The sequence below is a fragment of the Anolis sagrei genome, chromosome 5, assembly GCF_037176765.1.
Source record: "Anolis sagrei isolate rAnoSag1 chromosome 5, rAnoSag1.mat, whole genome shotgun sequence".
Lineage (NCBI taxonomy): Eukaryota > Metazoa > Chordata > Lepidosauria > Squamata > Dactyloidae > Anolis > Anolis sagrei.
In genome coordinates, this window is record NC_090025.1 from 8,971,703 (window position 1) to 8,990,489 (window position 18,787).

General features: G+C 44.2%; 1 protein-coding gene across 1 annotated transcript in view; it reads right to left on the minus strand.

Moving 5' to 3' along the window:
* Positions 1-8,301: 8,301 nt before the first annotated feature.
* ADRA1D (adrenoceptor alpha 1D) overlaps positions 8,302-18,787 on the minus strand; it is an 82,563-nt gene continuing 72,077 nt past the window's right edge. Inside the window, exon 2 of the mRNA XM_060779420.2 lies at positions 8,302-12,262. Coding sequence (XP_060635403.2) covers positions 11,688-12,262 — 575 coding nt within the window. The 3' untranslated portion in view covers positions 8,302-11,687. The remainder of the gene's footprint in view (positions 12,263-18,787) is intronic.

The window sequence follows — 18,787 nt, forward strand, 5'->3', positions numbered from 1 at the left end:
TTCTGGAAAGGCACATCGGAACAGCCAGGTCTTCAAGTTCTTCCTAAAGACTGCCAACGCAGGGGCCTGTCTGATATCTTTGGGGAGGGTGTTCCAGAGTCGGGGGGCTACCACAGAAAAGGCCCTATCTCGCGTCCCCACCAAACGCACCTGCAATGCAGGTGGAATCGTGAGCAGAGATCTATATGCTGGATTTCGTATCACAAAATCACAAGTTGAACACTTCCCAAGCATCTAGGACTGTGTTGTTGTTGTTGTTGTTGTTGTTGTTGTTGTTATTATTATTATTGTTATTATTATTTACTTCCAAGTTGTGCATCAGATCCAACATTCACAAGACCCATAGATCAATGTAGCATTTGCTTCTGACCCAGGGATATAGAAACTATATTGATATATTATGAACTGGGTTTCTGTTGTGAAGGTCGTCTGTTTTGGAATCGATTTTGTGTTCTTTTTCGGGTCTCAAATCACTACATCCGTCCAGGACAGGCTGCGATGGAAACAAATGCTGTAAGGCATCCTTTATGACAACACATTGCTTATATAACCCTCTGTGGGAACAGCAACCCCCTTTATTTAGCTGTTTTAAGGGCAGTGACATTGAGCGAGTACCATGGGGAAGGAACGGAAACCTCGGCGGACTCCTCTCTCATTGGGTTGTCCAGATTCCAAGAGCAGCAAAGGAGAAGCGGCCCATTTATTACTCCTTCACCCAAGGGATGCTCTCACTTCATTTAACACCACCCAGACACTTTCATGAGGTTCATCTCTGTTTGGATTAATGAGATCTTTAATGCCTTGTTAATATCAGTCACAACAAGGGAGATCAATGGCTTTCTACCTGCCGTGACTGTGGCTGCTGCAAGCAAAGGCAGGGTTGAGATTACCATGCCATAATTAACAGCTTTATCGTAATGAGATGGTGTTTATCCCTCGGTGCCAGTGAATCTTGCAGACTGTTTTCTTCTTCTCAGACCCCCCCCCCCCCCCCACCGTCCACACGCTACAATAAAATGGTCATGCTACTCCTCTATTCTGCCTTGGTCAGACCACACCTGGAATATTGTGTCCAATTATGGGCATCACAATTGAAGAGAGATGTTGACAAGCTGGAATGTGTCCAGAAGAGGGTGACTCAAAGGATCAAGGGTCTGGAGAACAAGCCCTATGAGGAGTGGCTTAAAGAGCTTAGCCTTCAGAAGAGAAGGCTGAGAGGAGACATCATGGCCATGTATAAAAATGTGAGGAGAAATCATAGGGAGCAAGCTTGTTTTCTGATGCACTGGAGACTAGGATGAGGAACAATGAATTCAAACTACAGGAAAGGAGATTCCACCTGAACATGTGGAAGAACTTCCTAATGGTGTGAGAGAGAGCTGTTCAGCAGTGGAACTCTCTGCCACAGAGTGTGGTGGAGGCTTCTTCTTTGGAGGCTTTGAAACAGAGGCTGGATGGCCATCTGTTGGGAGTGCTTTGAATGCAATTTTCCTGATTATTGACATAGGGTTGGACTGAATTGGAAGTCTCTTCCAATTCTATGATTCTATTCTAATGCTAGAGACCACTAGAACTAATGGAATCATCTACACCATCAGAGTTGGACTTTAGGGTGTCCTTTCCAAGTCTCCACTCACCATAATTGGTAGATTTGGCTTACCTGATTGTGAAGGAAGTAAATAATATGTACAAGATTATTAAACCCATGTGCACGGGCCTGCTGGGAACTTAAATGTGCGGACCTTTGGCACGGTCATCTCTTTGCCAGAGAAAACCTTACAAAACTACAACTCCCAGGATTTCATAGCTTTGAGCCATAACATTTAAAATGGCGTTAAACTGCATTAATTGACTCCTATTTGTTGTGTTGGTATTCTTTTGGTGGCTTTGTCTTCTCCTTTTATATGAATGCCTAAACTGATTTTTTAAGTGACTCCAATGCTAGAGATTTGGTGAATGAAGGAACAGTTCATTTGGGGAGGCAGAATTCAATTTTTTTTACAAGAGGTGGTGGTGGGGTGCCTTCTTCCCTACATAGTTTTGCATCTAAACTGCTCTGCTGGAAGTCATGTTGTCTGGGAGTTTATAGAAGGTAGAGACTCCAAAGTTCACCTTTCCAAAGATGGGCAACTTATGTAAAGGGACTGAAGTTAAATGGTTGCATTTTTGTTTGTTTAGTGGCAGAACTACTGTGAGGTTACAACCTCGCCCAGATAAAATGAAGAGGTAACTCATGTGATGAGCTCTGTGCCTCTCCATGCTTGGAAAGTGTCATATGTTCTGCAGTTGATGGTTGGTGATGGAAGGGTTAATGTACTAGTTCTAGAGGGTTTGGTAATCTGTAAGTGGCAGCTCATGGGTGAAAGCAATTAAGGGTGGAGGTGTGCAGGAGATGGGTTGCAGCTGGGTGTTACTGGATTTAAGGAGCTAACTTTGAGACTTATCTTTGGGAGAAAAGTATCTGTTGCATTTTGGTGGTGGTTGTTGCTGGTCCCCCCCCCCCCCCCCCCCAGATCTGTTGGATTTTCGGTATCCTGACCTGTCTCCTGTAATCTTGGAATCCTGGAACCTTGAACCTTTGGACTGGCTTTTGACTACGGTATAGACTCTTGATCCATGGACTTTGTTTATTGAACTTTCAACATTTGACCATTGGACTGGACCCTTTTGACTATGAAGTTGTTTTTGCTATCTGTTTTTGTTTATTCTGTGACTGCGTACTATCTTTGTGTTTTATATTTTGGACTATAAAAACAGCCAGCAAGTAAGTGCTGTTTTAATTAAACTGTTTGTTAAAACTGGAAGTTTTGATTCATCTCTACCTAAACAAGGTAGAGCCCTAGCAACGTGACAGAAAGTGGCTGAAGTGTCCTCCCAGGGGGAAATGTCTCCGTGTGATGAAGTCGATTGCCAGTGTTCCCTCCTTTGAGGACACTTCTGCCTCTTTCCAGCCACAGAGGACTATTCCTCATGGCCAGAAATTGTTTAGCTAGCGTGATGAGCTCCATGGCTCTCCATGCTTGGAAAGCGGCTGAAGTGTCCTCCCAGGGGGATATGTCTCAATGTAATGAGGTCGGTTGCCAGAGTTCCCTCCTTTCAGGACACTTCTGCCTCTTTCCAGCCACAGAGGGCTATACATCATGGCCAGAAATTGTTTAGCTCACGTGATGAGCTCCGTGGCTTTCCATGCATCATGGCCAGAAATTGTTTAGCTCACATGATGAGCTCCGTGGCTCTCCATGCTTGGAAAGAGGCTGAAGTGTCCTACCAGGGGGAAATGTCTCCATGTGATGAAGTCGATTGCCAGTGTTCCCTTCTTTGAGGACACCTCTGCCTCTTTCCAGTCACAGAGGGCTATACATCATGGCCAGAAATTGTTTAGCTCACGTGATGAGCTCCGTGGCTTTCCATGCATCATGGCCAGAAATTGTTTAGCTCACATGATGAGCTCCGTGGCTCTCCATGCTTGGAAAGAGGCTGAAGTGTCCTACCAGGGGGAAATGTCTCCATGTGATGAAGTCGATTGCCAGTGTTCCCTTCTTTGAGGACACCTCTGCCTCTTTCCAGTCACAGAGGGCTATGCATCATGGTCAGAAATTGTTTAGCTCACGTGATGAGCTCTGTAGCTCTCCATGATTGGAAAGAAGCTGAAGTGTCCTACCAGGGGGAAATGTCTCCATGTGATGAAGCCGATTGCCAGTTTTCCCTCCTTTGAGGACACTTCTGCCTCTTTCCAGCCACAGAGGGCTATGCATCATGGCCAGAAATTGTTTAGCTCACGTGATGAGCTCCGTGGGTCTCCATGCTTGGAAAGAGGCTGAAGTGTCCTACCAGGGGGAAATGTCTCAATGTAATGAGGTCGGTTGCCAGAGTTCCCTCCTTTCAGGACACTTCTGCCTCTTTCCAGCCACAGAGGGCTATGCATCATGGCCAGAAATTGTTTAGCTCGCGTGATGAGCTCCATGGCTCTCCATGCTTGGAAAGAGGCTGGAAATGTCCTACCAGGGGGAAATGTCTCAATGTAATGAGGTCAGTTGCCAGAGTTCCCTCCTTTCAGGACACTTCTGCCTCTTTCCAACCATGGAGGGCTATGCATCATTTCCAGAAATTGTTTAGTTCATGTGATGAGCTCCGTGGCTCTCCATGCTTGGAAAGAGGCTGAAGTGTCCTACCAGGGGGAAGTGTCTCAATGTAATGAAGTCGATTGCCAGAGTTCCCTCCTTTCAGGACACTTCTGCCTCTTTCCAGCCACAGAGCGCTATGCATCATGGCCAGAAATTGTTTAGCTCACGTGATGAGCTCCGTGGCTCTCCATGCTTGGAAAGAGGCTGAAGTGTCCTACCAGGGGGAAATGTCTCAATGTAATGAGGTCGGTTGCCAGAGTTCCCTCCTTTCAGGACACTTCTGCCTCTTTCCAGCCACAGAGGGCTATGCATCATGGCCAGAAATTGTTTAGCTCGCGTGATGAGCTCCATGGCTCTCCATGCTTGGAAAGAGGCTGGAAATGTCCTACCAGGGGGAAATGTCTCAATGTAATGAGGTCAGTTGCCAGAGTTCCCTCCTTTCAGGACACTTCTGCCTCTTTCCAACCATGGAGGGCTATGCATCATTTCCAGAAATTGTTTAGCTCATGTGATGAGCTCCGTGGCTCTCCATGCTTGGAAAGAGGCTGAAGTGTCCTACCAGGGGGAAGTGTCTCAATGTAATGAGGTTGGTTGCCAGAGTTCCCTCCTTTCAGGACACTTCTGCCTCTTTTCAACCATAGAGGGCTATGCACGACAATCAGAAGTAGTTTAACTCATGTGATGAGCTCCATGCCTCTCCATGCTTGAAAAGAAGCTGAAGTGTCCTACAACTAGGACATTTCTCAACGTGATAAGGTGGTTAGAAACCTATAGATTTGGTTTGGATTTCACAGAAAACGCTCATGTTAGGGAAATTTCACAGCCGTATGGCTGATAAAAATAAATAAAAGCACCACACATTTAAAACAATGCATTTCCTTAGGCGGACTCGTTTGTGTATTTGGTACAAATAAACAAAAGATAATGTGCATTCTGGCTTTGCAAAGGTTTACATAAATCGACCCAGCAGAATTTGCATCAAGCCATAGGAAAGAAAACCTCACTCCAGCTAATAAATACACTTGCAGATTTCCAAAAAAGAAGGGGAGGGGAAAAAAGATAACGAGACATAAAATACCCAAAGATTCATTAAAAGGAAATGTACACCTATGTACATATCTGTAAACCATAAAATAGAAAGGTTATAAAATATCAGTCCGGCAGAACTGCAGATGAAGTCTTCTTACATCTTTTGCGTTAGTTGCGAGATCGGGCTGACGCATGGACTCCAGCCAACTGTACCGATCCAAGTCTTATATAACAGAAAAGGAAACATTGACTATTCCATCCTGTTATTTCCATGATGGAAAGCAGGACCTTCAGTTGGTCTTTTCTTTTGGTCCTATTGTCAAAGAGACAAATCTTTTGGAGAACAGAGAAGTGGCTTGTCTCTTTATCAAAGAAGGACCAAGAGAAGGTCTTGCTTAGCGGGTGGTTCTTTCCTACTTTGTGCATGACTTTTCTTTTGAATCAGGGCCTGGACAAATGGCCACAGATCCTTGAGCACACTATCCATACAGATTAGGCCTTAGATTCAGTGCACAATCATGCCAACTATTTATTGTCAACCTGTTGCTAAAGGTAAGAATAAGTGCTGTTTCTCTGTTGATTTTGGTTGGATTGTTATATGATCCCTTTTACCTCTTGCTTTGATGGAGACCGGTTCCACCAACCTATTCTGCAGTGAGTAGTTTTTGTACATTGGTCTCTTATGATCCGGGAGCGTTCACAAGACAGGCTTAACACGACCATCTCACGAGAAGCTGGGAGCCCTGCCACTTTTGGTGCACGCACAAACACACGCAAACAAGCCATAGCTGGATGTATTGGAACGAGTTGCAACCTTGTGATCTCCTGGTAAATCGTGCATGAACATCTCATGAAATTGGCCACCCATGACAAGGTGGGGCATTGGATTGCCCAACCTTGTTGACCCAAAGGATTGGGTGGCTATGTGAAAGGGGTCCTTAAGAAAACCTACATCTGCCTTCATATAAGCAATTGGCTCTTATTTTCCATGGAAGTGTGAGTTGGCATCTCAACTGCCCATTGGATACCAGACATGGAGAGGTCATGGCCATTTGGAATTAAATGGCGGTTATTAAACTTTGGAGATATCATGAGATGGTGTGGCTCACTGGAAAAGACAATAATGCTCGCTCAATAGAGTGGAAGGCAGTAGGAAAAGAGGGAGACTGCATTGGAGGTGGACAGACTCTATCAGGGAAGCCTGAGTTTGCAAAACCTGAGCAGGCAATTGATGTCAGAGGCTCTAGCTAGGAGGTCTCTCATTCTTAGGCTCATCATAAGTTGAAATTGACCGGATGGGAAGCAACACCATCACCATAAAAGGATAATAACCCTTCTAGTAGGGCAGGGAAACCAAAATATATAGCCTTTGGATCTGTCTCTGGATAATTTCTGTACACCTTCAGGTCCTCCATGTAGAACAAACCCCATAACAGCAGGGGATAATATGTTCCTGAACTGACTGTTCTTACCCTAACCCTAACCAAAGGCCAATTGCATTAGGGGATGGCAAAAACGAATTTCATTCATGAGTTTAAACATATTTCTTTGTTGTTATGATCCAAGCTTTGTATATTTTAGAATCACAATGCACTTAGTGGTTAAGGGCTGGAGGTGGGTTTCGTTTCTGTTGCTTTCAGGAGTTAGCTACTGATTTGTCTATCCTTTGCTGGTCCAGTGCCCAAAAAGACACGTTTCTCACTTCCTGAGTTTGCTTTATACCGAAGGCTGCTGCCTGGACAATTCCAGATAATGTAGTAAATCTTTACTCACATTTCATTCTCGCATGCAAGAATAAACGATTTCCAGAATCACCTACACGCTGGGTGGATTCATAAGAGGCTTTTGCTCCCTTTTTAATGAGATTTAGTGCTTTGGGGCCTTTTCGGCAAAAAAAGATGTTTTGTGCAAAACTTCTGATACCTTTTGGAAGAAAACAAAACATGGGACACAGAGAGAAGTCTATCCCTATATGTTTTGTTTCCTTCTCAGCCAAAGCCAGAACCGACTGGATGAATTACAGGCAGCTAATCTGTTGTTTGTCAAAATATTTTCCCAATAGATCTGGCAACATTGGCCTGGCACAACCGCCTCTGGTCCACCATTCCTCTGTGTGTGTTTTAGAGAAAATGGGCAGCTGGATCAAGTAATACTCAAAGGCAACAACCAGAGGATAAGTAAACCCTGAGAACCTCATGTTGCTTAAGCCAATGGCCGCATTTCCTCTTGATGGGAACTCTCCTTCCAGCCCCACCTCTGCTATGTATCTGAACTTGGGCGGGAGCCAGCAAATTAAGTCGTATGGAAACTGTGCATCAAACCCGAGAGCTGGAAATAGCACCAGGGTCATTGAACATCGCCTGTAGATGTTTTCCTGGGCAAAGTTTTCGATGGGCTATTGAAATTGCACTGGCCTCTGGCCAAATTTTTGCATGAAACCACGGGGAAGTCCTGAGCAAGGAGAGCATTGTATTGTCGAAGGCTTTCATGGCCGGAATCACTGGGTTGTTGTAGGTTATTCCGGGTTATATGGCTATGTTCTAGAGGCATTTTCTCCTGATGTTTCGCCTGCATCTATGGCAAGCATCCTCAGAGGTAGTGAGGTCTGTTGGAAGTAGGAAAAATGGGTTTATATATCTGTCTTCTATGTTGTTGTTGTTCATTCATTCAGTTGTTTCTGACCCTTCATGATTTCATGGACCAGCCACGCCAGAGCTCCTTGTCGGCCATCACCACCCCCAGCTCCTTCAAGGTCAATCCAGTCACTTCAAGGATCCCATCCATCCTTCTTGCCCTTGGTCAGCCATTCTTCCATTTTCCTTCCACTTTCCCCAGGATAATTGTCTTCTCTAAGGTTTCCTTTCTTCTCATGATGTGCCAAAGTACATCTTGGCCTCTAATACAGTGGTTCTCAACCTTTGGGTCCCCAGGTTTTTTGGCTTACAACTCCCAGAAATCCCAGCCAGTTTACCAGCTGTTCTGATTTCTGGGAGTTGAAGGCCAAAACAGCCGGGGACCCACAGCGTGGGCTGGTCCATGAAGTCACAAAGTGTTGGAAAGGACTGAATGAATGAACAACAACAACATAGAAGACAGATATATAAACCCATTTTCCTAGTTCCAACAGACCTCGCTACCCCTGAGGATGCTTGCCATAGATGCAGGCGAAACGTCAGGAGAAAATGCCTCTAGAACATGGCCATATAACCCGGAAAAACCTACAACAACCCAAGGAGAGCATTTCTTTGAAAAGGTTCATTTGAATGACTATGAAAACCACAGGCTTTTTTTTTCTGAAGAGAGTTCAAAATGTGCAACGTTTATGGCATGCAGTGGCAATGCCGTGGTGGTACACTGATATAATTCTACAGGATTTGATTGCAATGGATATTCAATAATTTTCAGGGTTTCTTTAATGGCCATGTTTGGTGAATCAAAAGATTTCTTTCCTCAAATTTATGCAAAGAGTAAGTTTGATTCCAACTCTATGATTCTATCCACTTCATCACACTAGAGAAAAAAATCCACTGAAAATCTGTTTTCTGTCTCCTGCAGAATTCTAGAGTTTGTCGTTTAGGGAGGAGCCTTTAAAAACCTCACTAAACTACAAACCCCAAAATTCTGCAGGAGGCAGAAACCGGATTTTCAGTGGATTTTTTCTCTAGTGTGTTTCAAAAAACTAAATGCTATGGTGTCGTAAGAGTTGCAGTTTCACACGACCTTTAGCATTCTTGCAAAGCATGTTGGCACCTCACCAAACTACAACTCCCATAATTCTATAATATGGAGTCATGGCAGTTAAAAGAAAGATGCCCATGAAAACTTTGTTTCAAGGCCTCCAGAGAAGGAAGACCCACTTCCCCACTTCTCCAAGGCAGGTTATAGTAAAAAAAAAAAGGTTCTTCCTAATGTTTAGGTGGCATTTATTTTCTTTTCTTGTCCATTAGTTCACGTTTTAGTGTCTGGAGCAGCAGAAACCAGGCTTGCTTCATCTTTTACCTGACACCTGTGGGCTCTTTGTAGAGCATGGAAAGCATAAGGCATTTTGCTGCCTGAGACAAAGAACAAAATAGTACTCTTGGTTCTTTACTTGTACAAAAAGGCAGAGTGTTTTCTGCAATACCAGCAAGGAGAGAACATTCTGGACCATAGCTGAAGGCATCAAGCTAGCACTGGTAGCAGAGGACAATGCCAACACCTCACCACCTCCTCTCAGCATTTGACTTTACTTTGTCAAAAGGTTGGATTTGTTCTATTCTGCAGATTGTTTCAAAGGCTCAGGTTTTATACTTGGAATATGTGCTTTAAAATATAACAACATGTGCAGAGCGTGCTCCCCTCTCCACCAAGGAAACATTGCCAGTTTCTACATCTTTGGGAAACAGGGAGCAGAACTACAAACAGCTCAATGGAGAGATGTTGGTTTGTTGTGTCCTTTCACTGTGCCGAAATGAATTCTTCCACATTTCTGCAATTGGTTGTAAATGCTGGGAGTTCTGGAAGGATAATTAATGAATGGGATCTTGGTGACATGGGTAAATCCCTTCTATGAAGTCTCCAGTGTTTTTAGCTCCTGTCCTTTTCAATGCATTATTCCCACTCCTTATATTTTTCTTTTAAATCCAGTGGCCACTGTGGGATCATTCTGCTGGGATTGCCCTAGATGAGTGGTTCTCAACCTGTGGGTCCCCATCTGTTTTGGGCGACAATTCACAGAAATCCTAGTCAATTTACCAGCTGTTAAGACAGTGGTTCTCAACCTGTGGGTCCCCAGGTGTTTTGGCCTACAACTCCCAGAAATCCCAGTCAGTTTACCAGCTGTTAGGACAGTGGTTCTCAACCTGTGGGTCCCCATCTGTTTTGGCCAACAACTCCCAGAAATCCCAGTCAGTTTACCAGCTGTTAGGACAGTGGTTCTCAACCTGTGGGTCCCCATCTGTTTTGGCTGACAACTCACAGAAATCCCAATCAGTTTACCAGCTGTTAAGACAGTGGTTCTCAACCTGTGGGTCCCCAGGTGTTTTGGCCTACAACTCCCAGAAATCCCAGCCAGTTTACCAGCTGTTAGGATTTCTGGGAGTTGTGGGCCAAAACATCTGGGGACCCACAGGTTGAGAACCACTGTGTTAGGATTTCTGGGAGGTGAAGGTCAAAACATCTGGGGACCCAAAGGCTGAGAACCACTGCCCTAGATCATTGGTCATCTACATTTGTAGGTGGGATTTGATTATTTGAAGATTTGATTAATATGTTTTCTTCTGTTTTGTATCTCTAGGTCCCCCACTCTACCAGAAGTTGACCAGAGTTTCATTGGAGGAACTAGAGATTCCTTGATTGGTGTTCTTTCCAGTAAATTGAAGTCGTGGTTTTCAAATCCAAACTTTCCCCATTTTCATTGGGGTCCTCTAACCCATGTGAAAGTGGGGGGAGCTACTGTTTTTCAGTATTTAATAAAAAAGCAAATTTTAGTCATCATCAACTTTGGATTCCTGAATCCTTGAAAAAAAACTGACACACGTTTCCAGCCCTTATTCCAAAAACAGGGTTCCAGCCCTCACTGATATAATAGTAATGATTGAAATATGAGTTATGGTTATGTTCAATCCATTGGGAGTTCTGCTTATTCTTCCATAAAATACCTCCCTCTCCTAGTGATCCTTACAAACAACAGCAAAACCAACAGGGGCATGTTGTGCTAATTGAGAAACTCATTACCCACTATCCCAGAAATCTAGCAGTTTGACCAAATATCTGGTGTTCAGTTATTTATAACTCTACTTGAAGTCTTCTCATTGGCTTTCTCCTCTCCCGTGACTTCAGATCCAGATTTCTGCAGATAACTTAATTCCTAATAATCAATGTTGTTGGGTGAGCTTAAGCAAACCCTCATTTATGAATCTGCATAATTTATTGTTGGACATCTCAACACATCATTGCCATTTTTTTGAGGGGCCAGATGTTCCTGTTGAAAATAAAATGGGGACTTTTGCCTGGATACCAAGACTTCACCCTTATCCAAACCACGAAGGAATGAGCCATTTCTCATTGCTTTGTAGTATACATTGGTCCACCTCTTCGACATACGCATTGACCAACCCCAGAATTCATAGAATTCTTGCCTGTTTCATGGCCAATAGCACTTTGTCCTCCATGAGGTACCTGGCCATATACAAAGTGCTATATCATGCTCCCCAAAGCTCAGAGGACAATGCTCCATATTGAGTCGGACCATGGATCTTTCCAGCTCAGTATGGTTGACATTGATATCAAGTAGTTTTTGGAGGTCTGAGCAAAGGGGATTTCCTACGCAACATCACTAGGCCAAGCCCCTTTGTTGACTGGAGATGTTGGCGATGTTGGCCTTCAACCTTCTGTAGGCCAAGCCTGAGCTCTCTCAAGTGAGCTTTGGGGCTCCTCCAGCCTACCTGTCTCAAGTATGGACCCCATCCACCTCTGACAGCTGACCCGCATGTTAAGACACAGACACAACAAAATGAAACCCCAAGGGGGTCCTAATGTTTATCCCTGCTAATGTTAAATATCTGTTTCTTTCAGCCCAGAGGACTCGGAGTCTGTTAAGTCATCGTAGACTTGATAGTCAATGCACTCCATGAACTCGTTTGGGATCCCTATGGAGACTGACTCCACCTCGGTCTTGTAGGAGGCCGACACGCCGCCTTTGACAGACCCTCCCCGGATCTTGTTTGAGAGGCTGTTCATTTTTTCTTTCAGCTGCGTTGTCGGCTTTTGGAAAGGGGAAAACATCCTCCACCGCTTGAAGTTCAGAGTTCTCCTTTTGCTCGAGCTCTCCAAGCTGCTGGAGTTCAATATGAACGACCCGTTGATGGTCGAAACTCTGGACTGCAAATCCCTCTCCGAATCTTGGCCGGAGCCATTGACGGAGGCACCTCGCCAATGGTTGTCGTAGACCCTCCAGATGGGTCTTCTCCTCCGGCGACACTGACACTTCAGGAGGCGAATGAAGGCTCTTTTGAACTCTTTGCTCGAACAAGGGTAGATGATAGGGTTTACGCAGCTGTTGAAGTATCCCAGCCAGAAGATGATCTTGAAAGACATTCCTTCGGGCTTTATGGAAGGGAAATAGGAACCTGAACAGAGAAGAAAGCAAAAAGATATAACGTAAGAATTTATTTATATATATATTTCAAACATTTATATCCCGTCCTTCTCAACTCCTGAGGGGGGACTCAGGGCGGCTTACAACGGCAACAATTTGATGCCGCCAACATACAAAGCATTACAATACAACAGTACATAGTAAATAAAAATATTAAGTTAAAATCCATTTAAAACATTATTATTAACCATATAGCCATATCCGAGTTTGATTCAACGACCACTGATCCAGTCCAAAGCCTGTCCATAGTCCAAACTAAAAACATTATTATTATTATGAGCCCCTGGTGGCACATTAGGTTAAAGCATTGAGCTGCTGAGCTTGTTGACCGAAAGGTTGCCGGTTCGATTCCGGGGAGCGGCATGAGCTTCCGCTGTCAGCCCTAGCTTCTGCCAACCTAGCAGTTCGAAAACATGCAAATGTGAGTAGATCAATAGGTACCGCTGCGGCGGGAAGGTAACAGTGCTCCATGCAGTCATGCTGGCCACATGACCTTGGAAGTGTCTATGGACAACGCTGGCTCTTTGGCTTATACATGGAGATGAGCACCACACCCCAGAGTCAGACATGACTGGACAACCTTTACCCTTTTACCTATTATTATTATTATTATTATTACTACTACTACTATTATTTGGAAATTGTTCTCACACTTTTGATGTTTTTTCTCTTTTTTCTTCAACTAAAAACATAATAAAATTATTATTTTTAAAGAAATAACATCACAACATATTGAGACCTATCTCCTCATGAACCATCCAAGAATTTAAGATCTTCTGAAGAGGCCCTGTTCTCTGTCCCACCTTCTCCATAGGTTCGATTGGTGGGGGCAAGAGATAGGACCTTTTCAGTGGTGGCCCTTTGGCTATGGAACGCCCTCCCCAAAGATATTAGATTGGCTCCCACTCTCCTAACATTCCAAAAAAAAATCAAAATCTGGCTTTGCAAGCAGGCTTTCTTGAATGCAATGTAGTAAATAATTACTTGACCTCGGAACGGCTGGACAATGCAATTGGATGAAGATTCTGGAAATTAGATATGGAGGATTTATGTTTTATTGATTTTATTGTTTATGGAATTTTATGGATGTTTATATGCTTTTAACTGTTTATATTACTGTTGCATCAAATTGTGCCGGTTTTGTAAACCGCCCTGAGTCGCCCTTGGGCTGAGAGGGGCGGTAAATAAATATAGTAAATAAATATCTGTTTAAGTAATATGTTCGCATTACTCCCTTTGGATGCAACATTTCTCTGGTTGTGTTGGAGAGGTATTCTCGTGCAGACAGGCCAAACTTTCCTGTCCTTGTTGCAAAAGTAATTGAGAGAACTTGGCTTAAATAGTGTTATCCTCCCAGAGCTTATCTTCAGAAATAGGAAATCAAAGCCGCAAAGCCAATCTTTTGATTGCGGCATGATATGCAGGGAAAATTTGGAATGGTTTCCCTGGGGAGGCTAATCCTCATTTGTCCCTCTTAATCCGCACTCATTAATTGCTTCCTTCCACCGCGTGCCATTGTCCCACTCTATCCAGCAGGGGCCGCTCTGGCTCTCTCTCTGGCTCTGAATGGACCCTTGCCCAGAGAACTCTAAGAATAACCGCCTGACTCAGACCCTGGTATCTTTTAATTTTAGATGAATCATGACTCTGCGTGACTGGGGTGATAATGTGTATGATGGGTAAATAACATGCGCTTCCAAGGGATCGGCGCAAAGACGAAGAGTCAAAACAGCGTGGCAGGAGCATTAGGTGGGCATGCGAAGATGAAAGTCCCAAAGACAAGACTGAAACACACACACAAAGTTTCTGGATGCTTTTGAGAGAAAACAACATCATGGCTTAAAGTACCCTCAACTTCACAAAACCCAAAATTATGAACCGCAATGTAGAATTAATGCAATTTGACACCACCTTAACCACCACGGCTCAATGATATTGAATCTGGGGAGAAATAATTTAACAATATTTTTAGACTTCTCTGCCAAAGAGTACTTGTGCCTCATTAAACTACAAATCCCAAGTTTTCATAGCATTGAGCCATGCCAGTTCAAGTGGTTTCAAAAAGCAGTGTTTCTCAACCTTCCTAATACCATAGCCTCTTAATACAGTTCGTCATGTTGTGGTGACCCCCAACCATAAGATTGTATTGTCGAAGGCTTTCATGGCCGGAATCACTCAGTTCTTGTGGGTTTTTTCGGGCTATATGGCCATGTTCTAGAGGCATTTCTCCTGACGTTTCGCCTGCATCTATGGCAAGCATCCTCAGAGGTAGAGGTCTGTTGGAATTAGGACAATGGGTTTATATATCTGTGGAATGGCTGGGGGTGGGGCAAGGAGCTCTTCCCTGCTGCATTTAGGTGTGAATGTTTAGCTAATCACCTTCATTAGCATTTGAGGGCCTGCCTGAACCTGGGAAAATCTGTTGCTGGGAGGTGTTAATCTGTGCCTGGTTTCTTCCTCTCTGTTGTTTAGCTGTTATAATTTTAGAGTTCTTTAATACTGGTAGCCAGATTTTGTTCATTTTCATGGTCTCTTCCTTTCTGTTGAAATTGTGAATTGCTGATGAGGAAACACAACATACAAACAATCTACAAACCCACCAAGAAAATCCAACAAATGCTACGTTCAGCAAAGGACAAGAGGGATCCTCTCACCTCTGCAGGAGTCTACCGTATACCATGCAGCTGTGGACAAGTCTACATAGGGACCACCAAACGCAGCGCCCAGACATGCATCAAGGAACATGAAAGGCACTGCAGACTACTTCAACCAGAGAAGTCAGCCATAGCAGAGCACCTGATGAACCAGCCTGGAAACAGCATATTATTTGAGAACACAGAAATGCTGGACCACTCTCACAACCACCATGTCAGACTACACAGAGAAGCCATTGAAATCCACAAGCATGTGGACAATTTCAACAGAAAGGAAGAGACCATGAAAATGAACAAAATCTGTCTACCAGTATTAAAGAACTCTAAAATTATAACAGCTAAACAACAGAGAGGAAGAAACCAGGCACAGATTAACACCTCCCAGTAACAGATTTTCCCAGGTTCAGGCAGGCCTTCAAATGCTAATGAAGGTGATTAGCTAAACATTCACACCTAACTGCAGCAGGGAAGAGCTCCTTGCCCCACCCCAGCCATTCCACAGATATATAAACCCATTGTCCTAATTCCAACAGACCTCTACCTCTGAGGATGCTTGCCATAGATGCAGGCGAAACGTCAGGAGAAATGCCTCTAGAACATGGCCATATAGCCCGAAAAAACCCACAAGAACTGAACCATAAGATTATTTTCGTTGCTACTTCATAACTGTAATTTTGCTATTGTTATGAATCATCATGTCAATGTATTGTCGAAGACTGCCTTTTCTAGATGTCCTAGTCATCCGCAAACCAGATCAACAATTGGGTCACACCATCTACAGAAAACCCACACACAGAGATAGATATCTACATAAAAACTCCAACCATCACCCAAGTAAAAAAAGAAGCACCATTGAAGCCTTGGCAGACCGTGCAAAAAGAATCTGCGAAGCCCACCTCCTCCAAGATGAACTAAACCACCTCAACTGGGCTCTCCAGGCCAATGGAGACTCCACCTCAGACATCAGAAGAGCTGCAAGACAACTGAGAACAAGCCACGAGATTAAAGATGAAGATCCACCCAGAGGAAAAGTGTTCTTGCCATACATCAAGGGAACCACTGATTGCATAGGGAAGCTGATGAGGAAACACAACATACAAACAATCTACAAACCCACCAAGAAAATCCAACAAATGCTATGTTCAGCAAAGGACAAGAGGGATCCTCTCACCTCTGCAGGAGTCTACCATATACCATGCAGCTGTGGACAAGTCTACATAGGGACCACCAAACGCAGCGCCCAGAAACGCATCAAGGAACATGAAAGGCACTGCAGACTACTTCAAGCAGAGAAGTCAGCCATAGCAGAGCACCTGATGAACCAGCCTAGACACAGCATATTATTTGAGAACACAGAAATGCTGGACCACACCAACAACCACCATGTCAGACTACACAGAGAAGCCATTGAAATCCACAAGCATGTGGACAATTTCAACAGAAAGGAAGAAACCATGAAAATGAACAAAATCTGGCTACCAGTATTAAAGAACTCTAAAATTACAACAGCAAAACAGCAGAGAGGAAACAACCAGGCACATCTTAACATCTCTCAACAGAATATTTTCCCAGGCTCAGCCAGGCCCTCAAATGCTAATGCAGGTGGTCAGCTGAAACATTCACACCTAGCTTCAGCAGAGAGCTCTTTGCCCCACCCCAGTCATTCCACAGATATATAAATCCATTTTCCTATTTCCAACAGACCTCACTACCTCTGAGGATGCTTGCCATAGATGCAGGCGAAACGTCAGGAGAAATGCCTCTAGAACATGGCCATATAGCCCGAAAAAATCTACAAGAACCATCATGTAAATATCTGATATGTATTTTCATTCACTGGATCACATTTGGCACAAATACTCGTTATGCCCAAATGTGAAGATTTGGGGGGGGGGGGGGGATTGATTTTGTCATTTGGGAATTGTAATTGCTGGGGTTTATAGTTAACCTACAGTCAAAGAGCATTCTGAACTCCATCTATGATGGAACTGAACCAAACTTGGCACACAGAACTCCCATGAGCAACAAAGAAAGGGTTTGGTGGGCATTGGCCTTGCATTTTGGAGTTGTGGTTTACCTCCATCCAGAGAGCGCTGTGGACTCAAACAATGATGGATCTGGACCAAACTTGGCACGAATATTCAATATGCCCAAATGTGAACATTGGTGGACTTTGGGGAAAATAGACCTTGACACTTGGGAATTGTAGTTGCTGGGATCTATAGTTCACTTACAATCAAAGAGCATTCTGAACCCCACGAACGATAGAATTCAGCCAAACTTCCCACACAGAACCTCATGACCAACAGAAAATACTGTATTTTCTGATGGTTTTTGGCGAGCCCTTTGGCGAGCCCCCTTGCAACCTCCCCAGGGTTCCCCGACCCCCAGGTTGAGAAACGCTGGTCTAAAGGGAGATGACAGGCCATCAAATCTGCTGCAGTTGTTTATCTCTCCTTTTCCACTCTCCAAACTTTTGGAAACTCTCCGCTTTAATTTATTATCCTTAGGGAGAAGACTTAGTGTCATTCTCAGCAGTCTGAGACACACAAGGTGAGAAAGTTCAGGGAGCTATCGCATGCATGTCTTTAAGAAGAAAGAAAGCAACATGCTTGCTCTCTTTCCACCTCTCTTGCAAACACAAAAAGAGCCTGATTTTAATTCTGGAATCCCATCTAGGGTTATAGTAAGTCGGCAAGAGGTGGGTTAGATTGGAAGAGCATTTTGTCAGTCCTACATAAATGTAGGAGAGACTCAAAACTCAAACCTAGAGCCCTTCTGTGATGTAGGCTTTCTTCCTTTGGATCCCCTCTCTGCTCTCCTTCCCATTATCTTTGGTTTTCCCGGTCACCATTCTAGCTGGGGAATTCTGAAACTTGTAGTCCTGACACTGCATTCAGTTTCTAGCATTGCAATAAGTTTGTTGTTGAGAGCTTTCAAGTAATTTCCAACTTACGTCAACCCAAAGGTGAACGTATCATGGGGTTTTCTTTGCCTTCCTCTGAGGTTGAGAGAATGTGACTTGCCCAAGTGGTTTTCCATGACTGAGTATGGATTGCTACAGCTTTAGCTCTGAAAAAGAAGGCATGCCCCAAACCAGAAGGACGTGTGTTATGAAATATTGGGACTGAAGGCAAACGTCCACCTCTGTGTTTACACTACTGGCCTGGTGCCTTGGCATTGGGTAAACTCAGTAGAAGGACTGGGGTCTGGGAAGAGATCCAGAAATGCCCTTTCTTTGCAGACACGTGTGTGCATGTTCCTGCTAACCACCTGCAAGATGTGGACTATCTACAGGTGTCACATGCAACGATTCCATCAGCGTTGCTCCTGAAAAATCCTGCAAATCTCTTGGGAAGACAAGCAGACAAATGTCAGCATGCTGGAAGAAGCAAAGACCACCAGCATTGAAGCGATGCTTCTCCGCCATCAACTCTGCTGGACCAGCCACGTTGTCTGGATGCCCGACCACCATCTCCCAAAGTAGTTGCCCTACTCCAAACTCAAGAACGGAAAACGGAATGTTGGTGGGCAGGAAAAGAAATTTAAAGATGGGCTCAAAGCCAACCTTAAAAACTCTGCCATAGACACTGAGGACTGGGAAGCCCTGGCCTGTGAGCACTCCAGCTGGAGGTCAGCTGTGACCAGCAGTGCTGTAGAATTTGAAGAGGCACAAATGAAGGGCAAAAGAGAGAAACGTGCCAAGAGGAAGGCGAATCAAGCCAACCCAGACCGAGACCGCCTTCCACCTGGAAACCAATGCTCTCACTGCAGGAGAACATGAAGGTCAAGAATAGGGCTCCACAGTCACCTACGGACCCACCACCAGTACACCGATCCTG